This window comes from Ipomoea nil, unplaced genomic scaffold, assembly GCF_001879475.1.
Source record: "Ipomoea nil cultivar Tokyo-kokei standard unplaced genomic scaffold, Asagao_1.1 scaffold1895, whole genome shotgun sequence".
In the NCBI taxonomy this organism is placed as follows: domain Eukaryota; kingdom Viridiplantae; phylum Streptophyta; class Magnoliopsida; order Solanales; family Convolvulaceae; genus Ipomoea; species Ipomoea nil.
In genome coordinates this window covers 967,664-992,609 of record NW_017618323.1, presented here as the reverse complement: position 1 = coordinate 992,609, position 24,946 = coordinate 967,664, and the positions used below count along the sequence as shown (strand labels likewise).

Genomic DNA, 24,946 nt, shown 5'->3' with positions numbered 1-24,946 from the left:
TCCAAAACATTTTTATTACATACATTATTAATTAAGTTGATAAATGGAGATTATTATATTAAAATCATACGGTGACTTTGTAATCAAGGATTTTGTGGTTCAATGGTACCAAGTTAACTCCATATGAGAAGTTGTGGGTTCAAGCCTCAGTGGATGTGTTATTATTGCATTGTAAAAAATAATTCCCAGAAAACTTGTTAAGCCATATAATTTTTACACCTAAATTTAATTAAAAACCATATGGATGAGACATCTTTAGTATTAAATTGACGTACCTTAAGGGTGCGTTTGGTTCGGGTCATCTTAGATTACCTAGGTAATCTGGGTCTGGTAATGTCTGGTTCAAGTTATGGGATTACCAGGTAATGTTATATTACCTGAAAGCTGATGTGGTGGTAATATTTCAAGGTAATGTGATTACCCCTATTTTTTTAGGTAATCTTAGATTACCTTGAATTATTCCAACTTTGCCCTTGTTAACTAATCCTTATATAATAATAATAATAATAATAATAATAATAATAATAATAATAATAATAATAATAATAATAATAATAATAATAATAATAATAAAATAATAATAATAATAATGAAATTAATATATATTTATATAATCAAATATACATATGTGTATATTTATATATTTAATTTTTTTAATATTTAAGCTTTGATATACATTCATAGATATAAATAAATACACACACACACACACACACACACACACACACACACACACACACATATATATATATATATATTACTGAGGACATTATTGTAAATTGATCCATATAACCTAAAATATAACCCTGAACCAAACAAGGTAATATTATATTACACCATCCAAACCAAACACATAAAGTAATCTTACATTCCCAAAATCTCACATTACCTTCCAGAAGGTAATCCTATTACCTGAGGTAATCCAAGATTCCGTGAACCAAACGCCCCCTAAGTGTTAAAATGATGCATCTTAAATGTTAAAACGGCACACCTTCAGTGTTAAAATGACGCACCTTAAGTGTTACAAAGACGCACCTCGCACCATAAGTATTAAGGGGAATCTTCAGTGTTAAAAATGATGCACATTAAGTGTTACAAAGACGTACATTAAGTATTAAAATGACACAATTTAAGTGTTAAAATAACGCACCTTAAGTGTTAAAATGACGCACCTTAAGTGTTAAAATAGCACACCTTAAGTCTTGAAGGTATGCACTTTAAGTGTATAATTGATACACGTTAAATGTTAAAATTGCGCACCTTAAGTGTTAAAATGATGCACCTTAAGCTTTGAAAATACGCACCTTAAGTTTTTCAATTACGCACATTAAGTTCTTATGTGTAAAACTGATGCACCTTAAGAGTTAAAATAACGCACCTATAGCTTTCAACAATACACAAAATTACCATATTGGCACTATATATATATATATATATATATATATATATATATATATATATATATATATATATATATATATATATATATTAGGAGTGATCACATGTGGCCATGTTGTTATGTGTGGTCATATGGTCAAATATAGGCCATTAGATTAGATAGATCCAATGAATCATATTAATCAAGATTTTTCTATTATTTTCGCGCACATTCTCCTACCCAGCGAGCTGCAAGGGTAAACTCGTCATAAAATACCGAAATATTAATCAAGATTTTGTTGTGTGTTTTATTACACTATTGGTGCATGTTGTCAACGCTGTTGGTGTATTCTGGAACCCGGCCGCTATAAATGGCCATTGTAATTACCATAACACGGGAATACACCATTGGTGTGCTTCACTGTGGTGTGTTTTATTACACTATTGGTGTATGTTGTTAACACTGTTGGTGTATTCTGGAACCTGCCCGCTATAAATGGCCACTGTAATTACCATAACACCCCCACTTACCAAAACGCGCGAAAATTCTCAGAATTATCACTGCCGTTAGATTAAACTGATTCAACGACACAGATACAACCACACGACCACACCTAATGACATGACCACATATGAGCGCTCTAAGAAGGTAACCATTTGGATCAAGTGGCTCACACCGCCTGCGGGTCGTCTCAAGCTAAACACAAATGCGGCCTTTGGGGCTGATGGGACTGCGGGAGGGGCGTGCTTGCGAGACTGTCATGGGAAGCTCATAGTCGACCTCGTACAAGGACTAAATTGAACAAAATAAATGTATAAGGACTAAATTGAACGAAACGCTATAGTACAGGGACCTCGTATGTACTTTGTCCTACTTTCAACAATACACAAAATTACCATATTGGCACTATATATATATATATATATATATATATATATATATATATATATATATATATATATATATATATATATATATATATATATGAAAAAGTTCAAATGCGGCGATGTCCTTAGGTGCGGCGTTGCGGCAGAATTTCAGAATACACCAACAGTGTTAACAACATGCACCAACAGTGCAAGGGAAACACACCACAATGGAATGCAAAAAAACAAAAAAAAAAAGTATACAACAGACCCAAAAAAAAATACACCATATAACTCACCACCCCCAATGGTATATTTCCGAACACGGTATGGTGTTTTTACTCACACCTAGTGTTGTATTTTTGGTGATGTGTTTTTGTGTGTGTTTTTGTGGTGCATTTTCCTAATGTGGATGGTGTATATTTGTTGAACTATTTGTGACGCCGCAACTGAACCTTATAAGTAGGTGCACCCAGGTGAATGAATGGGTGCGGGAAGTGAATGCATGTTAACAAGACAAAATTACATGCACTTATAGGTGAAAGTAGGTGCACTTATAGTTATAAGTAGTTGCACCTATAGTTATAAGTACGTGCACCTAGGTGAATGAATGGTTGCGGGAAGTGAATGTTAACAAGGCAAAATTACATGCACTTATAGGTGAAAGTAGGTACACTTGTAAGTGATTTTACTTGCACTTCGATGTTCAATTATTTACCAAAATGCCACCGCATTTTTTTTAATCTATTAGATGTGGACACGTGTCGCGCGCTGATTCGTTCGCATATTCCCTCCTGGGCACTTATTCGCACCTGAGTGCATCCCTATATATATATATATATATATATATATATATATATATATATATATATATATATATATATATATATATATATATATATATATATATTTAAATGATATCAATTAGAGAATTTGAAGGAAATATTTTTAATATATTAATTTTATTTGAAAAATTAGGGATATGTTTTTGAAAACCAATCGGCTGATTGTATTAATGAATCAAAGCTGTAATAGAGTCAGGAGGGATAGAATCCCAATACATAGAATGATCCTGAGTAAAAGCTAATGAAGCTAAAGTATGATCATGTAAATTAACCTGTCTAGGGATATAATTTAACGAAATATGACTAAATAAAGACATAATTGTTCTGCATTGGTCAACCATGACCCCAACATACGAGTGGATCGGTGTGTTTTGTTGCTGCAAAGCACTCCGTCAAACCATGCAATCCGTGAGAAGGCATATTGATGTGATATTCCTTTCTAGTAGCCAAGATAGCGCCTCCTTATAAGCCAGTGCCTCCGCCATCAGTGGTGAGAAACAAAATGGAGATTTGCCATTTTTTGCCGCTATGAAGGATCCCTCCGGTGATATTAAAACAATACCATACGTGGCATCCCCAGTTCCTTGTCGAAAACTCGCGTCCACATAGCATCTTTGGTTGCCATGCATCACCGTTCCAGTCGCTGGTGTCGGATCCGACAGTGCTTCGCGGTGATGTGCACTGCCGTACGCCTGCATGGACGCTGCCGCTCCTCTCGCGACGTCGGCTGGCCGCATCATGGCCCCCTTCCACACGGCTGAGTTGTGGCTTCTCCAAATATGGTATAGCACAGCCACCAAGACCGGCTTTGCTCTTCCGTTAAGACCGCCAAAGCCCCCATTAGCCATGTTGAAAAGGAATCTGTAACAATATTTGTAATAGGCAATTGTGTTATATTCTAAACTAGTGTAGAATATTCACAAAACACTAAAGCATGTAACACATCTTCATGATCTAAAGCACACATTGGGCATATTGGGTCCACTTCCACTCTCTTTATAATCAGATTAGGGATATGTTAAATGCACCTGATTCACAATATAACTATGGATAGATTTTGTTCAAATTAATTTCACTTTTGGTCTCAGACTTTTGAGGTCTTATCACGTTTGGTGTACACTTTAAATTTTTTTGATTTTGGTGTCTAACTTTATTATTTTTATCAGTTTTATCTTTTCAACCAAATTGACGGTTAAATGTTATCAGATTTTATATTTTTGGGCAAAATCGTTATCTCAATGGAAGATCTTTAATATCTAAAGAGTTAATACCCAAAATAGTCCTCTGAATATTAACTAATACTCGATTTTGTCCTGAAGAATTAAACGTACTCAATTTAATCCTCTTAATTTTCAATTCACACCCAATATGGTCCTCCGTTACATTTACCGTCTATCTACCGTTATTTTGAGGGCAAAAAAGTCAATTTACTTGGTCCAATCCCATTTCTTCCTCTGGTCAACATCGTTGGAGGCCCTCCTCCACGCCTTTGAGAATTCCTACTCAGTTGAACACTCTATCGGGACTTTAGAACCTCCGCTAGTCAAATACACTCTTTTACAGGTGACACTCATGGATTCTTCCGGCGATTTAGGGCCGCCACCGCTTCCTCCTCATCCTCACTAGCTTTTCTCGCACAACCACCACCAGCATCTTCACATTGTACCAACTGCCCACTTCACAGCTTCTTGTTAAAGCCGTCGAGCCATCACTCGTCTTCCTGCCCTCTTTTCTCCCCTTTTCCTAACCATCTAAACCGACAACCCGTTTCCTCTTCCCGATTTTCAGGCATTTCGAATTTACCGGTCCGTGAGCCCGAAATCACAGTCTCCGACGAAGGCTTTGTCTTCTTCCAGGAGGTGATTGGCTGTATTCTCGCCGGCGAACCACTGCCTAGGCCTTCCAGAGCCTTTGTCAAGCCTCCTCCAGGTCATCGCCTTCATCAATTGAGTGATCGGTCGACCCCTTCGACCAATCATGATCGGAGATGGTGGAAATTTTGGCGACTCAGCCACTGCATGGGGAATCGGATGGTAGAGTTGATGTTGGGGAGGGGTTGCAATCAACTGTCTCTGGTTTGATTGATGTTGGGAGTTGATGTTGGGAGGGTATGTCAAGAATGTCCAGAGAACTGTTATTTGGATGGGTAAGAAACAGGAAACTGTTGAGGATGTTCCTTGCGGAAATACAGCGGCTATGGTTGGTCTTGATCAATTTATTATGAAGAATTTATTGAGGAATTTGGTGAGCACATTATTGTTGGTGACTGGTGAGCTTCATCTTGAGATTTGTTTGAAGGACTTGCAGGATGATTTCATGGGTGGTGCTGAAATCATTACATCTGATCCTGTTATCTCCTTCCGTGAAACTGTCCTTGAGAAGTCATGCCGCACTGTGATGAGCAAATGGAAAGAATATGGTTTAACAACGAAAATGACAGTATTGCCCTTCAAAATAACGCCATATTAATGAAAAAATTAACGGAGGACCACATTGGGTGTGAATTGAAAACTAAGAAGACTAAATTGAATACGTTTAATTCTTTGGGACAAAATTGAGTATTAGCTAATAGTCAGATGACCATTTTGGGTATTAACTCATATCTAAACAAAAGAAAAATCATATTAAGAAAAAAAAAAAAAAGGTTTACCAATCGTCGACACTATAAATCACATAGATCTGTGTCTAATTTCTGTCTGGCTTCCTAATTATTATCATCGATCAAACACCTATAGATATGATTTTATAGTGATTTTGTTTGGATATTAGAGATGTTTCCTTGGGTGATAAATTTACCCCTACAAATATAAAATTCGACAATATTTCACCGTTAATTTGGTTGAAAGGACCAAAATTGATAAAATAATAAAATTAGGCACCAAAATTGAAAATTTTTAAAATTTTGCACCAAAAGTGATAGAACTTTAAAAGTTATATCATCAAGAGTGAAATTAATTATTGAGTAAATACCTAAAATGGTCCCTCGACTATAGCTAAATTCACAAATTGGTCCTCAACTTTCAATTTCAACCAATTAAGTCCTTAACTTTGCAATTTTGACACGATTTGGTCCTCCATTTATTTGACTATTTGTTAATCGTGATCGACGATCCCCAGAAGAACCTTCAACTCTCGTCGGAGCATGTGGAGGCCTCCAGGATGACGTTGCACCGGTTCGGAAACACGTCGTCTTCTTCGCTCTGGTACGAACTCAACTACATTGAATCCAAAGGGAGGATGAAGAAAGGCGATCGGATTTGGTAGATTGCTTTCGGCAGTGAATTCAAATGTAACAGTGCAGTATAGAAATGCAACCAGAACCGTAAAAATCCGACGATGGACCATGAAATTACATATATATTCTCAAAAATCACAGTCAACAAACGATCAAATAGACAGAGGATCAAATTGTGTTAAAATTGCAAAGTTAAGGACTAAATTGGTTGAAATTGAAAGTCAAGAACCAATTTGTGAATTTTAGCTATAATTTGACCATTTTGGGTATTTACTCTTAATTATTTTGTCCAAGAGCAATTAGGTATATTCCTAAACGGCGTTAACTATCGTACCTCCTATCCGGGCCAAATTCCGTTACGTTGTTACCCCTGCTCACCCACCATTGTCGTTCTTTGTTACCCACCTCCATTCCTAGACGAATTTCCTAAAATGAACTGATGCTTTTTGTATTGGAGATCTGTTGAGAAGAATCTTAGAGCAGGCAAAAGGGTAACTCAAATTCCTTTTATTTTTCTCAGCTTGATATGTAATCATTCCATTCTATCTATATATGCGGTTGTATGAATGCTTGCAGCTTTTTGCATTCTTTATGTGTTAACCAGTTCATATTTGGATTCTAAGAAGTGGGTCCTGATTTTTGTCTGTCTTTTGTTATTCTCCGTATCGATTGTTTGCATTTGCCAGTTTTGATGGAGGGGTCGATGAGTTTGCAGATCAATCCCATTAAAGCTTATTATAGGCAGGAGAAATCAGGCTTTGTTTCTGCATTTGCTCCAAGAGTGTCAGGAAGAGTTTCATGGAAATCAATTGGGATGATTAGAAATCCCAAGCCTGTGAATTCGGTTTTCGCTTCGATTCAGCCTATTGAAGTTTCCAAAAAAAACAGCTTTGCTAATGCATTGCCATCTAAAGGTAAACGTAGAATCCAAGCTTCTTTTTTTTTTTTTTTTTTTTTCACAAGTGAATCCAAGTTAGTTTTATTAGGCTTGTGAGTATATAAGTGGAACATAAGAATATTGGATTGGAGAAATTAATATATTTTTGGTTTCTATCACTTGCAACATTTTGAAATTTGACTTGCAGAATTATGTACGGGGTTTTTTTAGTGACCATCTCGCGGATCCTTTTCCATGAGATGGGTTGAGTGAAGTGTAATACTTATACTGAAAAATGTAATATTGATAAGGAATAATGTGATTGTTAAATATAAGAGAAACTGTAATACTTCTGAGGTAAAAGTATTACATTTTTCTTCAAAATATTACATTTTTTCATATAAGTAACAAATACTTTATTCCTGATTAGTATTACATTTTCCAGTATAAGTATTACATTTTTATCTTGACCCGACCTGTCTCATGGACACACACACATTTTTTTTTATTAAAATTCACTGTTTGCATTGATACATTGAAAAATACAGAATTTAAGTTTACTGGTTACTTGGTTAGCTAATACATACCTTTTGTTTCTGATACTCATATTTTATATGGATCTTGACATTTTGGCCTGTAATGGTGTATGGATTGGGTGTTGTTTTAACCACCAATAATGCTGAGCCTAAATGGTGCTTTCCATAATATTGCAAGAGGTGCTTGACATCTGGCAGAATGCGAGTGCTGTATGCTTTGACGTGGATAGCACAGTTTGTGTAGATGAGGGCATAGATGAACTTGCTGAGTTTTGTGGAGCTGGAAAGGCTGTTGCAGAATGGACTGCCAGGTTAGTGCTTTTTATTTGGATGAGAAATGTTGTAGGTGTATCTCATGCTTGACACCTTACACTTGACATTTCTTCTTGGCTTTGCTAGGGCAATGAGTGGCTCAGTTCCCTTCGAGGAAGCCTTGGCTGCCAGACTATCTCTATTCAACCCTTCATTATCTCAAGTTCAGGATTTCTTAGAGAAGAGACCTCCAAGGTATGAAACTATGAATATATATCCAAGTGTAGGGACATCTCTTGCATTGTTCTTCTTTCATTTAAAGATGACAATTACCAAACTGTCTTTTTTTTTTTGGTTACTAAAATCAACTTATTTGGAGAGTGAGTTTGTACAGATCCAGTTAAGAGGCAAACCTTTCTGTATGCATACCCTCTGGACCTAAACCAGCCAGCAAAAAATAAGGGGTCTGTAAAATTGTTTGGGAGATAATCCAGATTATGAGATTAAAGAGAGCTACGGTACAATTCAGGATGAAACACAAAAAAGAGGGCTTCTGAATTTCTCCAAGGGTATGTAGGAGTCTGACCCGGAATATATAATTGGTATATCTCCATTGAATCAGACTGTAGAACAAAAATACACAATCTCAACTAAATGATACAAAGTAGAAGATATGTGAAGTGGGAAGCTTCTGTTTCTGTGTTGATCAATGTTCATAAACTAAGTAAAGGAATACTAGGTAAGGAAAGAATCTGTCAAATTATTAGGATTGTTTACCAAAGTGGGAAAATGAAAAATTTTCTGGAAAAACAAGAAATTGGAGAAGTGGAAAAATGGAAAATGAAAAATTTGTTTACTAAATTTAATTTTCCAATCTTTAACTCTATCTCCATTCTTCCATTTTTGTGGAAAAATGGAGAACTTAAAATCAACATTCTCCATTTGGAGGAATGGAATACACGGATGAACAGTGATTTCAGATGAACAGTGCGCGAGTTTGTGGGATCAATTCCTGGCGTGTTGGGCGCATCTTCTGTTTCCTTCTTCAATTCCTTTCTTGTTTTTCCCCTCCTTTCTTTCTTCCCCCATTTTTTCCTTCTTCTTCCATTTTTTCCTTTCTTTATTATTATTATTATTTTATTTTTTTTATTTTTATTGCAAAGTGCAAATGATTTCTTCACTTTTGTATTTTTAGATGCAATTACAAAATTCGAATATAGATTTCTTATGCCTCTGCAAAGTATGATATTTATTTTATAAAAATGTACGCTTATTACTTTTCTTTTTTTTTCTTAAAGATTTTTTTCACTTTGTATTTTTATGCATGTTATTATTGCGTATTTTGTTTTGTAATCGGTTGTAATTTATGTAGTGTAAGGTTTTTATTGGTGTATTGAATTTTGTATTTAAAAATGAAAAATGGAGAACTGGAGAAATGAAAAAATTGAGAATGAAAATTGGAAAATTAGAGAAATGGAAAACTGGAAAAGGAAAAACAAAGAATTGAAGTAAACGACCCCTTAGTATTTTAGAGATAATCCATATTAGCCCTTTGTGTACAGAGGTTGTTGCCATATGCAGTTTCCCCCTTCTTCTTCTTCTTTTTTTTTTTAAAAAAAAAAAATTAATTTTAACTGTAGTGAATGACATACAAAAAGTTTTCACACAACTTTTCAAGGAAAATTTGTTGTGTTCCAAGTTACAATTGAATTTGTAAAATTGGAGATCTAGCAATAAACATCATATATAGTTTTTATGATTCTATTATGACATTCATTCCACAATAGATATATTTGACTTCCTGAGAACCTTATTATCTTTCATCATTGTGATTAATATGTGTACTTTTATGTGATGAAATCTTTCCCATTTTCCTTTATCTAGACTGTCGCCTGGGATTGAAGAATTGGTCAACACGCTGAAGGGTAGGAAAACTGATGTTTATCTGATCTCTGGAGGGTTTCGTCAAATGATCAATGTATGTTGGGCTATCTTGGCTGGGATCTGTTCAATTTCTAGTCGATGCATCTATCTTCAATCTAATTAAAGTACAAAATTATTGTCTGGCATACTACTGTTGTGAACTGCAGTAAATTTTTTTACATTGCCATTTAATATAAATAAATAAGTTTTTTTACATTGCCATGTAATATAAATAAATAAGCAGATACACACACATACACACATAGTGTGTATGCATGCTAGAAGTTTAGACAAAAAGTGCAACGACTTTCTGAGCTATATGCTGATCTGAATCCTTTTCTTTGCCTTAGTTTTCTGCTGAAGCTTAGCAAACTTATATTGCAAAAACTTCTTTCTTGGGTAATTCAGATTAAGAGATCTATAAGGATGCCATTCAAAAACTATAGGCATTGGATATATATTAACATGATTATTATCTCCCACACTTCATGAAGCAAAATAGGTGTTATGGAATCTATATACATTAGTCAGCCTCGAGATTTATAGGGATTTGAGTAGGTAGTCGTGATATGGAAACTTGTTTCCTTATTAGAAGTCTTTTAGCATGTATTTATAGGGTTGTGTATTCTCTTTTCTGATATACAAGATACAACTTATTTAGAAACTCTCTTTACATTCGTAACAAAAGGGAACTCTATTTGTATATTAGGCACGTTGTTTTACAAAAAAAAAAAAAAAAAAAAAAAAAAAAAAAATTGTGAATGCATAAATAATGCTATTTTAGCTTGAGGAAGAAAGACATTTTATTGAAACTTAAGTTGTTTGCTTCAAAGCTTCCTTTGGGTTAAAGGCTTTTGTTTTTTCTTTCCCTTCAATAATATATCTTTAAGGTTTTGATTAATCACTAATTCAATTTTTAAACACCACTTTTTTCATTTTATCTCATGTTCTGCAATTTATATTTTTCTATTGCCTTGAAACTTCAAAAACAAAAGATACTATGCGCACTGTTTAAATACTGTAATCCATATTCTAACTATAACCATTTCCTCCTAGCCTGTTGCATCCATCCTCGGTATACCGAGTGAAAATATTTATGCCAATCAGCTTCTCTTTGGAAGTTCCGGGGAATTTATGGGGTTTGACAAAAACGAGCCCACATCAAGGAGTGGAGGGAAAGCTGCTGCAGTTCGGCAGATACGAAAGGTTAGTCCAGTGATAATATCATATTTTCCCTTAGTATTCCTTTTTTCTCAAAACCGTAATCATAAAGTTCAAATATATATATATTTATAGGATCGTGCATACAAGTCACTAGTCATGATCGGGGATGGTGCTACAGACCTTGAGGTAAGAAACCAATTTATGTCCTCGAGACAGAACTGAGAAGTCTAACCCTGCCCCCGTTCTCTTACCAATATCTTCTCTTTGAAATGTTTTTACAGGCTCGTCAGCCAGGGGGCGCTGACTTGTATATCTGCTATGGGGGAGTTCAACTTCGAGAATCTGTTGCAGCAAAAGCTGATTGGTTGGTGTTCGACTTGAACGACTTGATCAATTCATTGGAATAGTACTATATGCTTTTCTGTCTTCCCCTATTGTTTCTTGATTGACTGAAGCATCCACTTTCTTGTCTTTGTTACACTCTAACTGGATCTATGATGTTGAAATTTGTATCAATTTTTCTTTTTGGAGAATGAATAAAGAGGAGTCTTAATCTCTAATCTGAGTTTGATCACACTGTATATATTCTGTCTTGGAACATGCATCTGTTGTCATATTCTCTTTGCTTCTTGCCACATAAAAGAAGTTACACAAACTAAGGGTGTGTTTGGTTCATGGGGTTAGCCAGTTAGATACAAGGAATGAAAATAAAAGGTATATACATTATTTGGTTGACAACTTTTTAAAACACATGTATATGATTTGATTATTCATATAATTACAACTTAATTTAAATCAGGTATCATTCATTTATTGCCTTCTCACTTCATTGCGATTTATTTTTGTATTTTTAAAATTGGAAAATAGTCCATTAATTATGTCTAAATTGTAGACTCTTTGAACCTATGATGACCTATTTAGAATAATAACCGGGACCATCACACTACATGGTTGTTGATTAATAAATTTAGTTCTTAACTATTTTTATTTTTTTTGAATGCTACTGACTCTATGACATTGTAGTATGTTGTTCAAACATACTTTCTCAACCTAATGAAGCACATCGAGTCAACAATGCTTCCACTGAGGCTCGATCTCATGACCTCCCACATGGGAGAGGTCATTACATGTCATCTGAGCACAAGATGCTTGGCAGTTCTTAACTATTTAAGGCAAGCATAATTAATTTTTGGATTTTGAATTTTTAATCATGTTCCGGTTTTTATCTTCTCATAAAGAATAATTAGAAAGCAATTTTTTTTTATTTATCTGTCTATAATTTAAAGATTAAAAATGCAACATGACATGATTAAAATCGCATGCGATAAAAATTTTGAGAATTGTGTTTCTGATAAACAATTTAATCGTTGATTTAGTTTATTTAAAAGAATTGAGGATGAATTGAATTAAATTTTATGAAAAAAAAATTACATGAAATATTGATTATATTATTTATCGGTGAAAATAATAAATATATATGAGTGTAATATAGAAATTCATATTATACATTTTCTCAAAGTATGAAAATATAAAATATATAAAGAGACAAATGAAGTCAATTTCATGAATTTTTTTTTTAAATGATTGTTTTAATTCATTAATTATGCTTAAATTATAGACTAAGGTATTCTCGTGTAATCAACATTACAACAAACTCAACATTCACTTGAAATCCTCATGTGGAAGTTTTTTTTTATATACTTGGAAAAATTTTACAAAATGACCAATTTCTCCTCAAATAATTTGACAAATCAAAATAATTTTTAATGCTAATAAAATTTAGGAAAAAGGGTCAAATAGGCCATTGATCTTTAGTTAAAAAGTCAATTAGCCCCTTAAATTTTTTTAAAGGTGTAATTATACCCATCAACAATTTATTTTGATGCAATGAAGCCCCAAAAAAAGTGACCGGCGAACTATCGCCGGTCACGGAGAAGACACCAAAGTCGCCTTCCCTAAAGGAAAGGCGATACTATACTATTCAAGTCCAACAAAATACATCAACGAGGTCGAGGAGCAATCTAGTCTATATCTCTGGGGGAGGTCAAACGAAAGAAGAGGTACGATGGTTGGCTACTCTCTCGCTAACAACTTCTCGCAATTTGGAGAGTGGATAACTGATGCTGAATATATTAGAAATGCATCCAAAACAAACTGATTCGAAGAGGTGGGCCAAGTCAACCAAAGTGGGTCAACCATGTGGTTGACCTCGGGGAGTCCAAGGCCGACCCCGTAGTCGACCCCAAAGCCCAAGGCCGAGCTCGGTGCTCATGACCCTGAGGTCTAAGGCCGAGGCCGAGCTCGAGCTCGGTACTCATGGCCCCGAGGCCCAAGGTCGACCTCGAGCAAGCCGGAAGAGACTTAGTTGTATTTTGTATGTGTGAATTAGTTGTATTTTGTGTGAACACTTTCCGAGTATGCCTCTTGGTAATTAATAATATTTTTACCTTTACCTAAAAAAAAAGAACATTGAACTACAAGTACAAATCTTGAACTACCAGTAGAGAATTTGATTCCACATGAGCATTGTCAATATTATGCTCCTTAAACCTAACTTCTCTGACAGCCACACTTTCAGCATCCCTTGGTAAGAAGGTTCCTCTCCACTGAACTCCTTTAACTGCAATGAAGGCTTCATTTTCATCTCTAAGAACACATCCAACTCCCATTGTTGCACTATCACCAATAGACGGACAGAGAGAGAGAAACAGACGAAAACATAACAACACTCAGTTGGTCATATAGGTGAAATTAGGGAAGAAAGAAGGATACAAGCTTATCATAGAGGAGACAAACCCAGAAAAAAACTAAAAAACAAAAGAAGGCGTGGTGGGCAGCCTGCAGAACAAAACCACTAAAACACTACAAAGCTAGAAGTGGGGGACAACCTTTAGGAAAGTCCCAAAGCCACTAACAAGACTCCACTAACCAAACCCAACGAGAGGGAACAAAGAGAGAAACCTAAAGGAAAAGCAAAATATATGGAAAAAGATGACAGGGAACCTGTTCCGATCAGCAGACTCTTAGAGCATCCACATCTGTGGATTATTTAGAGTTATTCCAGAATTAATTCTCCCCACCCAAGATAATAGCTAATGTGGGGAAGAGGGTCTGAGATCTGATCTGACATGGAACCCTAAATCAGTCAAGGATATACAACAACAAAAAGGGCACTGCCAGCTCAACACTCCATCAGAGCATCAGCCAGCAGCACAAGTCAAATTAGTTTAGGGAGTTCTAGAGAGCAGGCAGAGTATTAGTTGAAAGGCATCTTCAATCTTCATATAACTCTAAACAAGATACATCTTTAATTGGGCAGATGTTTAGAACAAGAGGGTTTCAAAACCTCAAATACAGTTTACATAGCCAAATTTAGTCAATGAGAAAAGAAGAAAAAAAAACCAAGGGCAGTTCTGAAGAAAAAGGGATAGGGAAGAGGGCATCTTCCATTATCTTTGCATCTGCAGCACAAAATATTGTCAAGCAATCAAATCATCCTAGGCTCGTTTGGCATAGTCATCGGGTTGATCATCGTCGTCTCTAAAGCTCCCCTGTTCCGGATGGCTATCATCTCCCCCAGCTTCATCTGTGTTGCTGCTCGCATTGTCTCCATATTGATTGTTGCTGCCGTACCCAAAACCTGTATTTCCCTCAAACCCACTACTCGCAAAAGTATTGCCAGCACTGGGGAAGTCCCCGCCAGCAGCACCAAAGTTCTGGTTGTCACCGCCATAACCCACGCTGCCACCACTACCATAATTATTTGCACCATAGCTACCTTCGCCACCTTGACCACCAAAATTCCCACTGCCACCATACCCACCTTGACCACTACCATAACTGCCACCACCATAGCCACCACCACCTCCATAGCCGCCGCCACCTCCATATCTGCCACCACCATATCCTCCGCCACCAGACCCACCATCAAAGCTTCGTGGTGGCCTTTCATTTGCAAAGTTTACCCTTATTGAGCGGCCATCAAGCATCTGAAATAAATAGTTCAAGAATATTTATCATACTACATCATGATCAGGTAGTAGACTGGACCATGCCTTGCAAGAGCTTTCTCATGAAATTATAAAGGGAAGGAAATAACCTGGCCATCCAATGCCTGGATTGCCGCACTAGCATCCTCAGGACTGCCAAAGGTAACAAAGCCAAACCCCCTGGATCTGCCTGTCTCACGATCTGTAATAATCCTTGCTGCCAGAAGTTTTATTCTTAATTAATAATTATTTGCACAAATTTCCAATCTTTTGATTTGAGGGTTATCTATAAGAATTTCTTGACAAAGAGAACCCTCATTTGAAATGCTTCAAAAAAAAAATGGAAAACCTGCAGCCACTACCTGAGGGGTGTGCACTAGGTAAATCCAGCCGTGTGACCCTAGACGGCAAAGGACCACCCACAAAGAGGTAAACCAGCCTAGGTTGCCCATAGTTGACCGGCTCAAACCAACAAGACTGGAATTCAAACTCATAACTTTGTGGTTACAAGTTTGTATCCTTAGCCAGCCTAGGTTGCCCATAGTTGACCGGCTCAAACCAAGAAGACTGGAATTCAAACTCATAACTTTGTAGTTACAAGTTTGTATCCTTAGCCATCTTGGCTAGGGTTACCCACCTCATTTGAAATGCTTCAGTTTGAGGGTTATGGCTTACAAGAGCAATTCCCTCAACAAGCACTAAATAATACCTCCAATGAAATCTCCTTAATAACAGAAAGCACAAAATATGATACCTTCAATGACATCTCCATATTTACGGAAGGCATCTTGAAGACTTGCATCACTTGTACTCCAAGAGATTCCTACAATACCAAATAAAGAAACTTCAGCAGAAATTTGAATTAATATCATACTTTAGTTCCAGGAAATTAACAGCACATACCTCCTACAAAAACTTTTGAAGATGACATAAATCGCAGGATTTGGAAAACTGAGGGTGTGGATGCAGAGATCTCATGGCTGATTTGCGGCTTGTTAACCACCTGTCGGAGTACATTCCCAGCTTTACTAAAGAAAGCCATTCTGCAAATCAGGATAAAGACAATTATATCCTCTTAAATCTTAATGACAGTGATACTCACATTATACAAATTCTTATAGGCAGCAAAACAGGTTAAAGAAGAAATCATGCACTTTCCATGGAAATTAACTAAGGATTATGTTGTGGGGTTAACCTATTTTGACTCACTATAAAATTTAACAATTTATATTAAAACTTATCTTAATTATTTAAAAAAATTAAAAAAAAAAACTTATATGACTGTAGGAAATATTAAATACCCACACTATATTAAATAACTAAAATTAATGTTGAATGTGTATACAATTTCATGAAACCCATTTTGACCTGCTTTCCTACCATTTTTGTAACCACTCTATGAGTGGGTTAAAATTCAACATGCCTAAACTGATCCATACTATAAAAGAGACCCAACCAATAGTTGAAAGATGGACATTTTGAACATGTTGAAATGTAAATGACCCAAGTTGCTTTCTTTACAAATACTGTTGAGAAGTTGAAATATTAATAAAAATCTGTAACAGTAAGCCAGTAACTATTATATGCAGAAATAGGAAAAAAATCAACCATTAAAGTTTGACCTACCATACTTTGCTCTTTGAAGGTCTAATACAATAGCAAAGTATGGTAGGTCAAACTTTAAACATAGCAATGAGGACATTTGAAGCACAGCAAAAATCCAAAATCCAGAATAAGGTTAAATAACTTACCACCCTCTCAAAGGTATTGATAACAATTTCCATCTCAAAATAAAGATTCCCTTTTTTAAGTCTAGAGATTTCAGCAATACAAAACTGCTTTCACATTTTGCCACTGAGCATATAACAGAATATACTAATATTTTCTTCCTTATTCTTTTCAGTTTTTAGTATTCACCCTTTCTTGGCCTCAATTTTAAGGATAGAAACAAAATGTAAGACCAGAAAATATGACTATGTAGCACACAAAACAATTATCGTGTTAAACAAAACAGCCTTAAAAAAACAAAAAAAAAAAACAAAAAAAAAACAAAAAAAAAAAAACAAAAAAAACAAGAAAACAAAAAACAAAAACAAAAATCAAACACGTTTGTATACAATGATTGTCTTATTTTTCAAACATTTATATCCCGAATCAGATTTATCTAATCATTCGACAACCGAAATTACAGCACAGTATAAATCTCCCAATCGACAAAAGGAAGAAGAGAAAACGAAAGGCAGAATCTTCAGTAAGGAAGTGAAATAAAGAAAGCATCTCAGCAGTAAATAAATCGAGGAACGGAACAATTAATCAATCAAATAAATCACATATATGCATCAACTGAAAACATAATACTAATCTTTAGTACATTCGAGCATTCAAAAACGCTTCGAGAAAGGGTTCTGAGGAATACCTTAGACGATTTCTGTAAAACCCTAGTAGAGAGGTTTTCGATCGAAGGAGGTTTAAGTGGTAGCGGAACCGAGCTAGTGGACATCTTTTATAATGAGAGATCAAGTCAATACAGGCCGTTGGATAATGGATAGAAGGTTGTGATCCATTGATGAGAGCATCTGACTAATGTCTAGGATATTTTTAGAGGGCAACTGAAGAAAGAGTTATTTCACAACAGTCCTTGAGTTTTGCTAGATTTACAATTGTCACCACTTACCCCCTTTGAATTTGGAATCATTTTTTTTTTAAGAATAATGGTCAAATAGGCCACTCAACTACGAATTCAATTGCAATTAGGTCATCAAACTAAAAAAGAATATAATTGGGTCTCTGAATAACTCAAACTCATGCAATTTAATCCAAAAATGACCTGTTTACCTGGAAAGACAGTTACCGAATTTAAAAATATATTTTAAATAATTAAAAAAAAAAAAAAACTATGTCGGAGACGAAGTGGCAGGCAACTCTCGGGTCGTCTCCATGGACGGGGAGACGGCCCAAGACGAAGCCACCCCTTCATCTCCGCCGGAGAGGAAGGAGTTTTTTTTTTTTTTTTATTTAAAATTATTTAAAAAATATTTTTAAATTCGGTAACCGGCTTTCTAGGTAAACAAGTCAATTTAGATTGAATTGTATGATTTGTGTTGTCTATTTGACTTTTATTCCCTTTTTTTCTCTGTCCGTTTAACGGTCCAGGTCCACCTGGCTAATCCACATTCACTCTATGAGGCCATAAAAACTGGCTCAGGGATTCGAAACAGAGTTATCCTGTTTGAATTTGAAATCATGATCTCTTTGATACAAAACCCTTTTGTGTTGCTTTTTTAAAATATATATATTTTTTTAATTATATTATAAATTAAATGGTCTAGGCAATTTCTATGTATGTGATATCGGTGTTCCTCCTGACCTCCTCCCCCGGGGATTATGTCAGGAGTTAGAGGTGGTTATGAATGCGTTTTAGATTGGCGAAGCATTGAACAGTTTAGATCGGATCAGATCGGTTGGACCGAGATGCTAACCGTTCGGATATCGAATATTATATTTTGTACCCAAATTTTTTAAAATGTAAATTAACCATTTAGTTATATTATGTGTCGGTTCGGATTGGTACGGTCGATCAGTGGGATGTCCGAAAGGAATTCAGTTATTTTAAAATGAAAAAACAATTAATGAATTTAAACAAAAGCATTGAAATTTGAAAATATATATCATATTCAATATTTTATTTCCATATTTCCAGAATTCCAGTAAAGTCTATACTACAATACTTGTATAATAATGTACTAAATTATTAATATAGAAGCATATTAGCAACTTAGTAATTATTATACAGAACTGAAAATATGAAATCCAAAATTAGTATAAGCCTATAATCTAAATAAAATATACAACAATTTACACATTACATATTCATCCACAAAATGATTACAGATTTACAATTCATTCACAAAATGACAAAATATCAATGCATGATTAGTATCCATTATACTCCAAAAGGACTAAACTCCAAAAGCCTTTAAGCATAAACCTAGTAACCTACTCAGCTACTCTTCTTCCCGCGAATTGCGAATAGTTAGTGAAAAAATTAGTAAATAAGCAAGTAAAAGCAACAACTTACAATTTAGAAAGTTGGCTAAGTAAACTTTTTGTCCATATCAATTTGGATTAATGGCAAATTGCTACAATAATTCTAGAGCAACATACCAACTATAATCATTCTTTCATATTATAGGTGGAAGCTTCATCATTGACACAGAAAAGGGACAAACATAATAAAATGTGTCAAATAGAAACATTACCAGATTTACAGGTGCACACTGCACAAGGGACTTAATGCAGCAACTTACAATTTAGAAAGTTACCAAGCCTTCAAAATAGGGAGTAGTGGGCAACATTACCGTTTACTAGTGTCCCAGTGCAAGGGCAGCAAGCAAGCCAACAACTAATAAGTAATAAGTTACCAAGGCCTCAAAAAACTGGGACAGAGATTAGTTTGCAATTGACAATTAATTTGAGACACTAGTAATTTAAAGAATAAAATTACAAGAACTGTACAGTGTAGAACCACCCGTCCTTCCACTTCTACCATCAGCGCTTAACTCTACAAAATAAGAAATACAACATACAAGAATGTAAAAACTACAAGAAATCAGGAATGTAAAAACTACAAGAATTTAGGAAGTGTTACACTATGACCTTGTTCAAACCTCTCCAATTCTTCTAGATTTTCCTCAATACATAAAAGGAGTATTCGGCAGCCTAAGCCAGTCCTGAGTACAAACCAAAGCTCCCACAATTTTTGGAGTTAATGAACTCCTAAAAGGATCTAAAACTCTCCCAGGTGTACTGAAGGCAGATTCTGAGGCAACAATTGAGATTGGTATAGCTAAGACATCCCTAGCAAGCTTAGACATGATATGAAACCTTTCAAAATTTATCTTCCACCAAGTATATCAAAAGAGTTATCCTTTTCAACTATTGTCTCACTCAAGTAGATATCCAACTCAGTTTTTTTCTTACCCCCACTTTCCAATCTTTGTTTTTTTAAAAAAAAAATAAAAAATAATTTATTTGGGATTTCAGTAAATGTTGTGGCCTCCCAACAGAGGCAGATGCAGACTGAGAATAATCACTACAAGGACTATCAACAGAGGCGGATGGAGACTGAGTAGAAGCAGGAACAGTAGGGACAACATTAGGGTTACAACTGACAGCATAATCATCAAACAACTCATTCAAAGCAGCAAGCACTTTCTCAAAGTATGATTTGCCTTTAACCTCACCATACGTATGATTAATCTGAGTTGGCATATACTCGAATTTATCCCTGTGGTCTAGAGTGTTTGCAAAGAAAATCATAAAATTTATTTTCTCTATATCACCCCAATACTTTTCAAATTTTGCCTTCATGTTTGTCCTCATAAGACTCACAGCCCCACAAGCTTCCACCATGTCATTCAAGACTCAAGAGGCAGTATAAATCAAATATTTCAGTGAAAAATGTATTAGATGTGACATATAAAGATCCAAAAATTATGTCAGTCATATCATAAAAACATTTAAATAACTTGACCAAACTTTGCACAGCATCCCAATCCATAAAATTAGGAACATAATCATCCAAGTCATATTTGAAAGAAGTATCAGATTCTTCATAAGCTCCAAACACTTTTTGGTAAGTCAATGTAGATTGTAATGTCAAATGGGTAGAGTTCCATATGGTTGGAACATATAGACACAAAGAAGATCTTTGTTCAATTCCTATCAAATCAGACAAATCCCTGAACTTCTTCAGCCAAGTGAATTTCTAACATATCTCACAACCTCCTTGCCCTTCTTAACAGAAATATCACTTGAAGAATTGGAAAGTTGACTACAAGACATACTGGTATTTTCTATCTAAACAAATGAATAACTATCAGTACACATAGCGGCATACATATTAAAGAATCTCAGAGAGTCAGACATTTATACAGAATATTGTATATGACCACATAAATATACAAAGCATGAAAGCAATCCCGAATCAAACTCTTGTTTGTGTCATCATTTATCAAGATTTCATAATTATTGACTCACTTAAGGGCATACATCCATAAACATACAATGATATTATGACACAAAGAAATCCAGATTTAGAGATTTCACTTTTCAGGAACTTATACAGTTATACAGTTCATCATTATATGGATTTCACAATTAGGGGCTTACACCCTATGGAAACTTCAACATTGGAAATTTCACATTTAAGCCTTTAAGGGACATTTCACATTTTCAACCATAATATATCAAAATATATGAACAATATATCACAAAGTAGTAAACACTTTCTCAAACAGTCAAACTAGGGTTTGCGATTAACACTGCTAGAGTGCTAAGGCTGAGCATAACACCGCTAGAGTGCTAAGGTTGAGCATAACACTACTTCCACCAATCAAACAAATCACAAATTCACGATATATCACAAAATATATCATATCATAAATTCATAATATATCACAATAAATTGAATAAATCAAATTTATAAAACTAGGATTTGCGATAAATAGTGTTTTCACCAAAATATATCACAAAATTGTCAAAATATTCATAATATATCACAATATATCAAAATAAATTGAGTAAATAAAAAACAAAAAACTAAGGTTTGTTATTTACTCCATTTCTCCCAAATACCCCGCGGAGAACAAGGGCTTCTTTGAACACCAGTCACCATGACACCCCCACTCCACCAGTAGGGCTTTCACCACTCCAAAAGAACCAACGGCCACCGGACTACCAGAGAATCGGAGATGAGTGTCTGAGAGAGTGAGGCAATAGAGAAGTAGAGAACGAGTGGAAGAAGAAAATAGACTACAGAGTAGAGAGAACTCATAGTCTTAGTCTCTTAGAGAATTGGAGAAGAGAGAAGTAAGAGATGAGAGAAGTCAGAACTAGAGAAGAGAGAACCCTAGCAGCGAGTCGCAATTGCGCAAATGAGGAGAGACTGGATGTCTTCATCGTTATCAAAACACGCACGCGCACACACACACACACACACACACACACACACACACACACACACACACACACACACACACACACACACACACACACACATATATATATATATATATATATATATACATACATATATATATATATATATATATATATATATATATATATATATATATATATATATATACACGACATTGTATAGTCCTAACCAAACGTAACCCTACATTATTTCGGATATTCGGGCGGGTCAGATATGAAAATATCTCCCCACCCGAATTATCAGAACCGATGTCGTATAGGGCTTCGATTCGGTAGTTCGGGTTCGGCAAGGCTGTTTTGGATTTCTGTTCAGCCAGTTTTTTTCGGATAGGTCGGGTAATGCTCAACCCTAGTTTTGGTAGGGGGTTCATTAGGAGGGTGGTGGGGGTGTTCAATGCACAAATTGGGGGAAGTTATGTAGCCCAAAGAAGATGGTGGGTTTGGGTTTTTGGAAAATGCATGAGTTCAACAAAGCTATGTTGGAGAAACAAGCATAGAAATTTATAAAGCAGTCGGGGTCGTTTGTGTCTCGGGGGTTAAAGCTAAATATTTCTCACACGCTTCCTCTTGTTGTCACTTTCTTTAGAAATAAATTCTTGATTTAATCTAGTCACATGGTGTGCTTCACTACAATTTTAGTTCCTTGGGTAGTGCACCTTCAAAAATAGAACCAAATCTTCCTTTCTAGGCCTGTGCAACGAACGGATTCGGATGGTTCGGGTTCGCGGAAGGCCAATCCGATCGGATTTCGGATACCACATTCGAGCATCTATCCGTTTATTTTCTAACCTAATTCCGTCGGATATTCTTCCGAATTACCGTTCGAATATCCGACTCAACCGTCAGATAGTTCGGTTATTGATAATAAAAGTGTAAGTGCAAAAATAATAAATTTATTTAATTAAAAGAACTGATTTTTAAAACTTAACTACTAAAATACAAAACTACTTAAGTAGTAAGACACTTCACAAGTTCACAATTACAAATTAAAATTTACATTCCTAACTTCAAAACATAAAATGATAATTGATAATTGATTAATTGATATTTAATACAGATTACAGACTAACTGACTAAGCATACAAAATAACAAAAATACAAAACACTGAAGTTCAGACATTAAGCAGTAAGCATTAATCCAAGCCTCCAAAAGACCAAAAGTCCAAAGTCCAAGCCACCAAGCCATAGCAGTCAGCAGTCAGCAGTTAACATTCAACAATCAGCATTTAGTCATTTACAAGTCCACAAAAAGAATACCACTATATCTCTATATTGAAATACCCTAATAATATGATAATAACCTATTTGGCTATTCCTCTTCCTGATAAGTAAAAACACAAAACTTTGATAAGCTTTAAAATATTTAAACTTTAAACAATTGAACATGAATGAGTGAGAATATGAGATGGATACATTATACATGATAGATAATTTATAAATTTTATATAGAGTGCTCAGATTGCTATTTTTCTAGATCAACTAAGGATTGGAAGAAATTGCTCAATATAAGTATGGCACAAAACATCACACTACATAGGCAACATGTCAAACCCAATTCTATATATTTAGAAAACATGGTGGAAGCATCATCATTGCACAAGGGGCCAAAGATAATTAAGTAATTAACAATAACAGAGATATGGAGACTGGAGAGAAGTGAAGCCATATACATTATCACTTTACCAGACACCATTCATCATTCAGGTGCCAAAGACAAAAAGGATTACTGAATGTCTGAATCAGTGCTAGCTGAGCTCAAATGCTCAATGGCATCAACATTTAAAATGTCACCAAACCATTGAACACTTTCCATTTCCCAGCCAAGGAATGAGGGCCTAAGGGACATTGATATTTGATACACATACACTGTAACACTGATACAGTCATACAGACATATCACATAATAATCATTGATCAAATATCAAAATAAATATAGAAATGCTTTATGGAATATAAATTCAGAATGATGGAATGGATAATTGAATATATAAGTATATAACCATACATGTATTGTAGGCAATGATCCAACTCCAGTGGTGGATGTGCTGCACAACTCTGTAAAAAAAAAAAAAAAAAAAAAAAAAAAAAAGTGTAAGTTAAAATAAGTATTAATTTATACTACATAGTTATAACTTATAGGTTAACAAATGTAAATTTTAGAGATTTACCTTTCTCAATCCTTTCAACATCTTCAATATTACCTTCAACAGAGATTGGTTGATTGGCTAACCTCAACCAATCCTGTGCACACACAAGTGCATCAACAATCTTAGGAGTTAGGTAACTCCTAAAGGCATCTAGTACCCTGTTACTGGTACTGAATGCTGATTCAGATGCAACAGTAGAGATTTGAACAGCAAGTACATCCCTTGCCATTTTAGATAACACAGGGAACCTATCAGAATTCAGCTTCCACCATCTTAGAAGGTCAAAAGAATCTTCATCATCCACAATGACCTCAGACAAATACACCTCCAACTCAGTTTTTTTCATTGACAAATCACCACTACCCAATTTTTGTTTCTTAACCTGGGATTTAAATAATGCTTGAGGTTTCCCAATAGAAACAGAATCAGAAATTATAATTGAAGGGGCTGATTTGTCAGAATTTTCAGGAACAACCTGGACAGGAAAACATGCAACATAATCTTGAAATAACTCCTTAAGGCCAACAACACCCTTATCAAACATTGTTTTATCTTTGTCCTCACCATATAACTGGGTAAACTGAATGAGCATATATTCTATTTTGTTCCTGGAGTCTAAGATATTTGCATAGAATATGAGAAAGTTTATTTTTTCAGTCTCACCCCAATACTTATCAAATTTTGCCCTCATATTTGTACCCATATGTTTAACACTGCCATCAACTTCCACCATAT

General features: G+C 35.1%; 2 protein-coding genes across 4 annotated transcripts; one reads left to right on the top strand and one right to left on the bottom strand.

The window, feature by feature from the left end:
* Positions 1–6,679: 6,679 nt before the first annotated feature.
* LOC109193568 (phosphoserine phosphatase, chloroplastic) lies at positions 6,680–11,657 on the top strand. Of its 2 annotated transcripts, none has more exons than XM_019344434.1 (8): positions 6,680–6,815; positions 7,007–7,238; positions 7,916–8,048; positions 8,137–8,244; positions 9,874–9,967; positions 10,969–11,118; positions 11,209–11,262; positions 11,358–11,657. In XM_019344434.1, the coding sequence occupies exons 2-8, from the start codon at positions 7,016–7,018 to the stop codon at positions 11,481–11,483; spliced, it is 888 nt and encodes a 295-aa protein (XP_019199979.1). In that variant the 5' UTR covers positions 6,680–6,815; positions 7,007–7,015; the 3' UTR covers positions 11,484–11,657. The 2 variants fall into 2 exon arrangements, with proteins under 2 accessions (XP_019199979.1, XP_019199978.1); XM_019344433.1 differs by having other exon boundaries at positions 6,681–6,815; positions 7,011–7,238.
* A 2,704-nt stretch (positions 11,658–14,361) lies between these two features.
* On the bottom strand, positions 14,362–17,589 carry LOC109193569 (glycine-rich RNA-binding protein 2, mitochondrial-like). 2 transcript variants are annotated; one of them, XM_019344437.1, is made up of 6 exons: positions 17,482–17,589; positions 15,969–16,108; positions 15,820–15,888; positions 15,176–15,282; positions 14,939–15,065; positions 14,362–14,902 (listed from the first exon to the last, which is right to left on the bottom strand). In XM_019344437.1, the coding sequence occupies exons 2-6, from the start codon at positions 16,105–16,107 to the stop codon at positions 14,574–14,576; spliced, it is 771 nt and encodes a 256-aa protein (XP_019199982.1). In that variant the 5' UTR covers position 16,108; positions 17,482–17,589; the 3' UTR covers positions 14,362–14,573. The 2 variants fall into 2 exon arrangements, with proteins under 2 accessions (XP_019199982.1, XP_019199980.1); XM_019344435.1 differs by having other exon boundaries at positions 14,362–15,065.
* Positions 17,590–24,946: the final 7,357 nt, after the last annotated feature.

Coding starts and splice junctions, on each gene's coding strand:
- LOC109193568 (XM_019344434.1), top strand. CDS start 7,016: ATGGAGGGGTCGATGAGTTTGCAGATCAATCCCATTAAAGCTTATTAT. Junction 8,049..8,136: donor GTTGCAGAATGGACTGCCAG/GTTAGTGCTTTT, acceptor TGGCTTTGCTAG/GGCAATGAGTGGCTCAGTTC. Junction 8,245..9,873: donor TTAGAGAAGAGACCTCCAAG/GTATGAAACTAT, acceptor TCCTTTATCTAG/ACTGTCGCCTGGGATTGAAG.
- LOC109193569 (XM_019344435.1), bottom strand. CDS start 16,107: ATGGCTTTCTTTAGTAAAGCTGGGAATGTACTCCGACAGGTGGTTAAC. Junction 15,283..15,819: donor ATATGGAGATGTCATTGAAG/GTATCATATTTT, acceptor AACTTCTGGCAG/CAAGGATTATTACAGATCGT. Junction 15,066..15,175: donor TCCAGGCATTGGATGGCCAG/GTTATTTCCTTC, acceptor TATTTATTTCAG/ATGCTTGATGGCCGCTCAAT.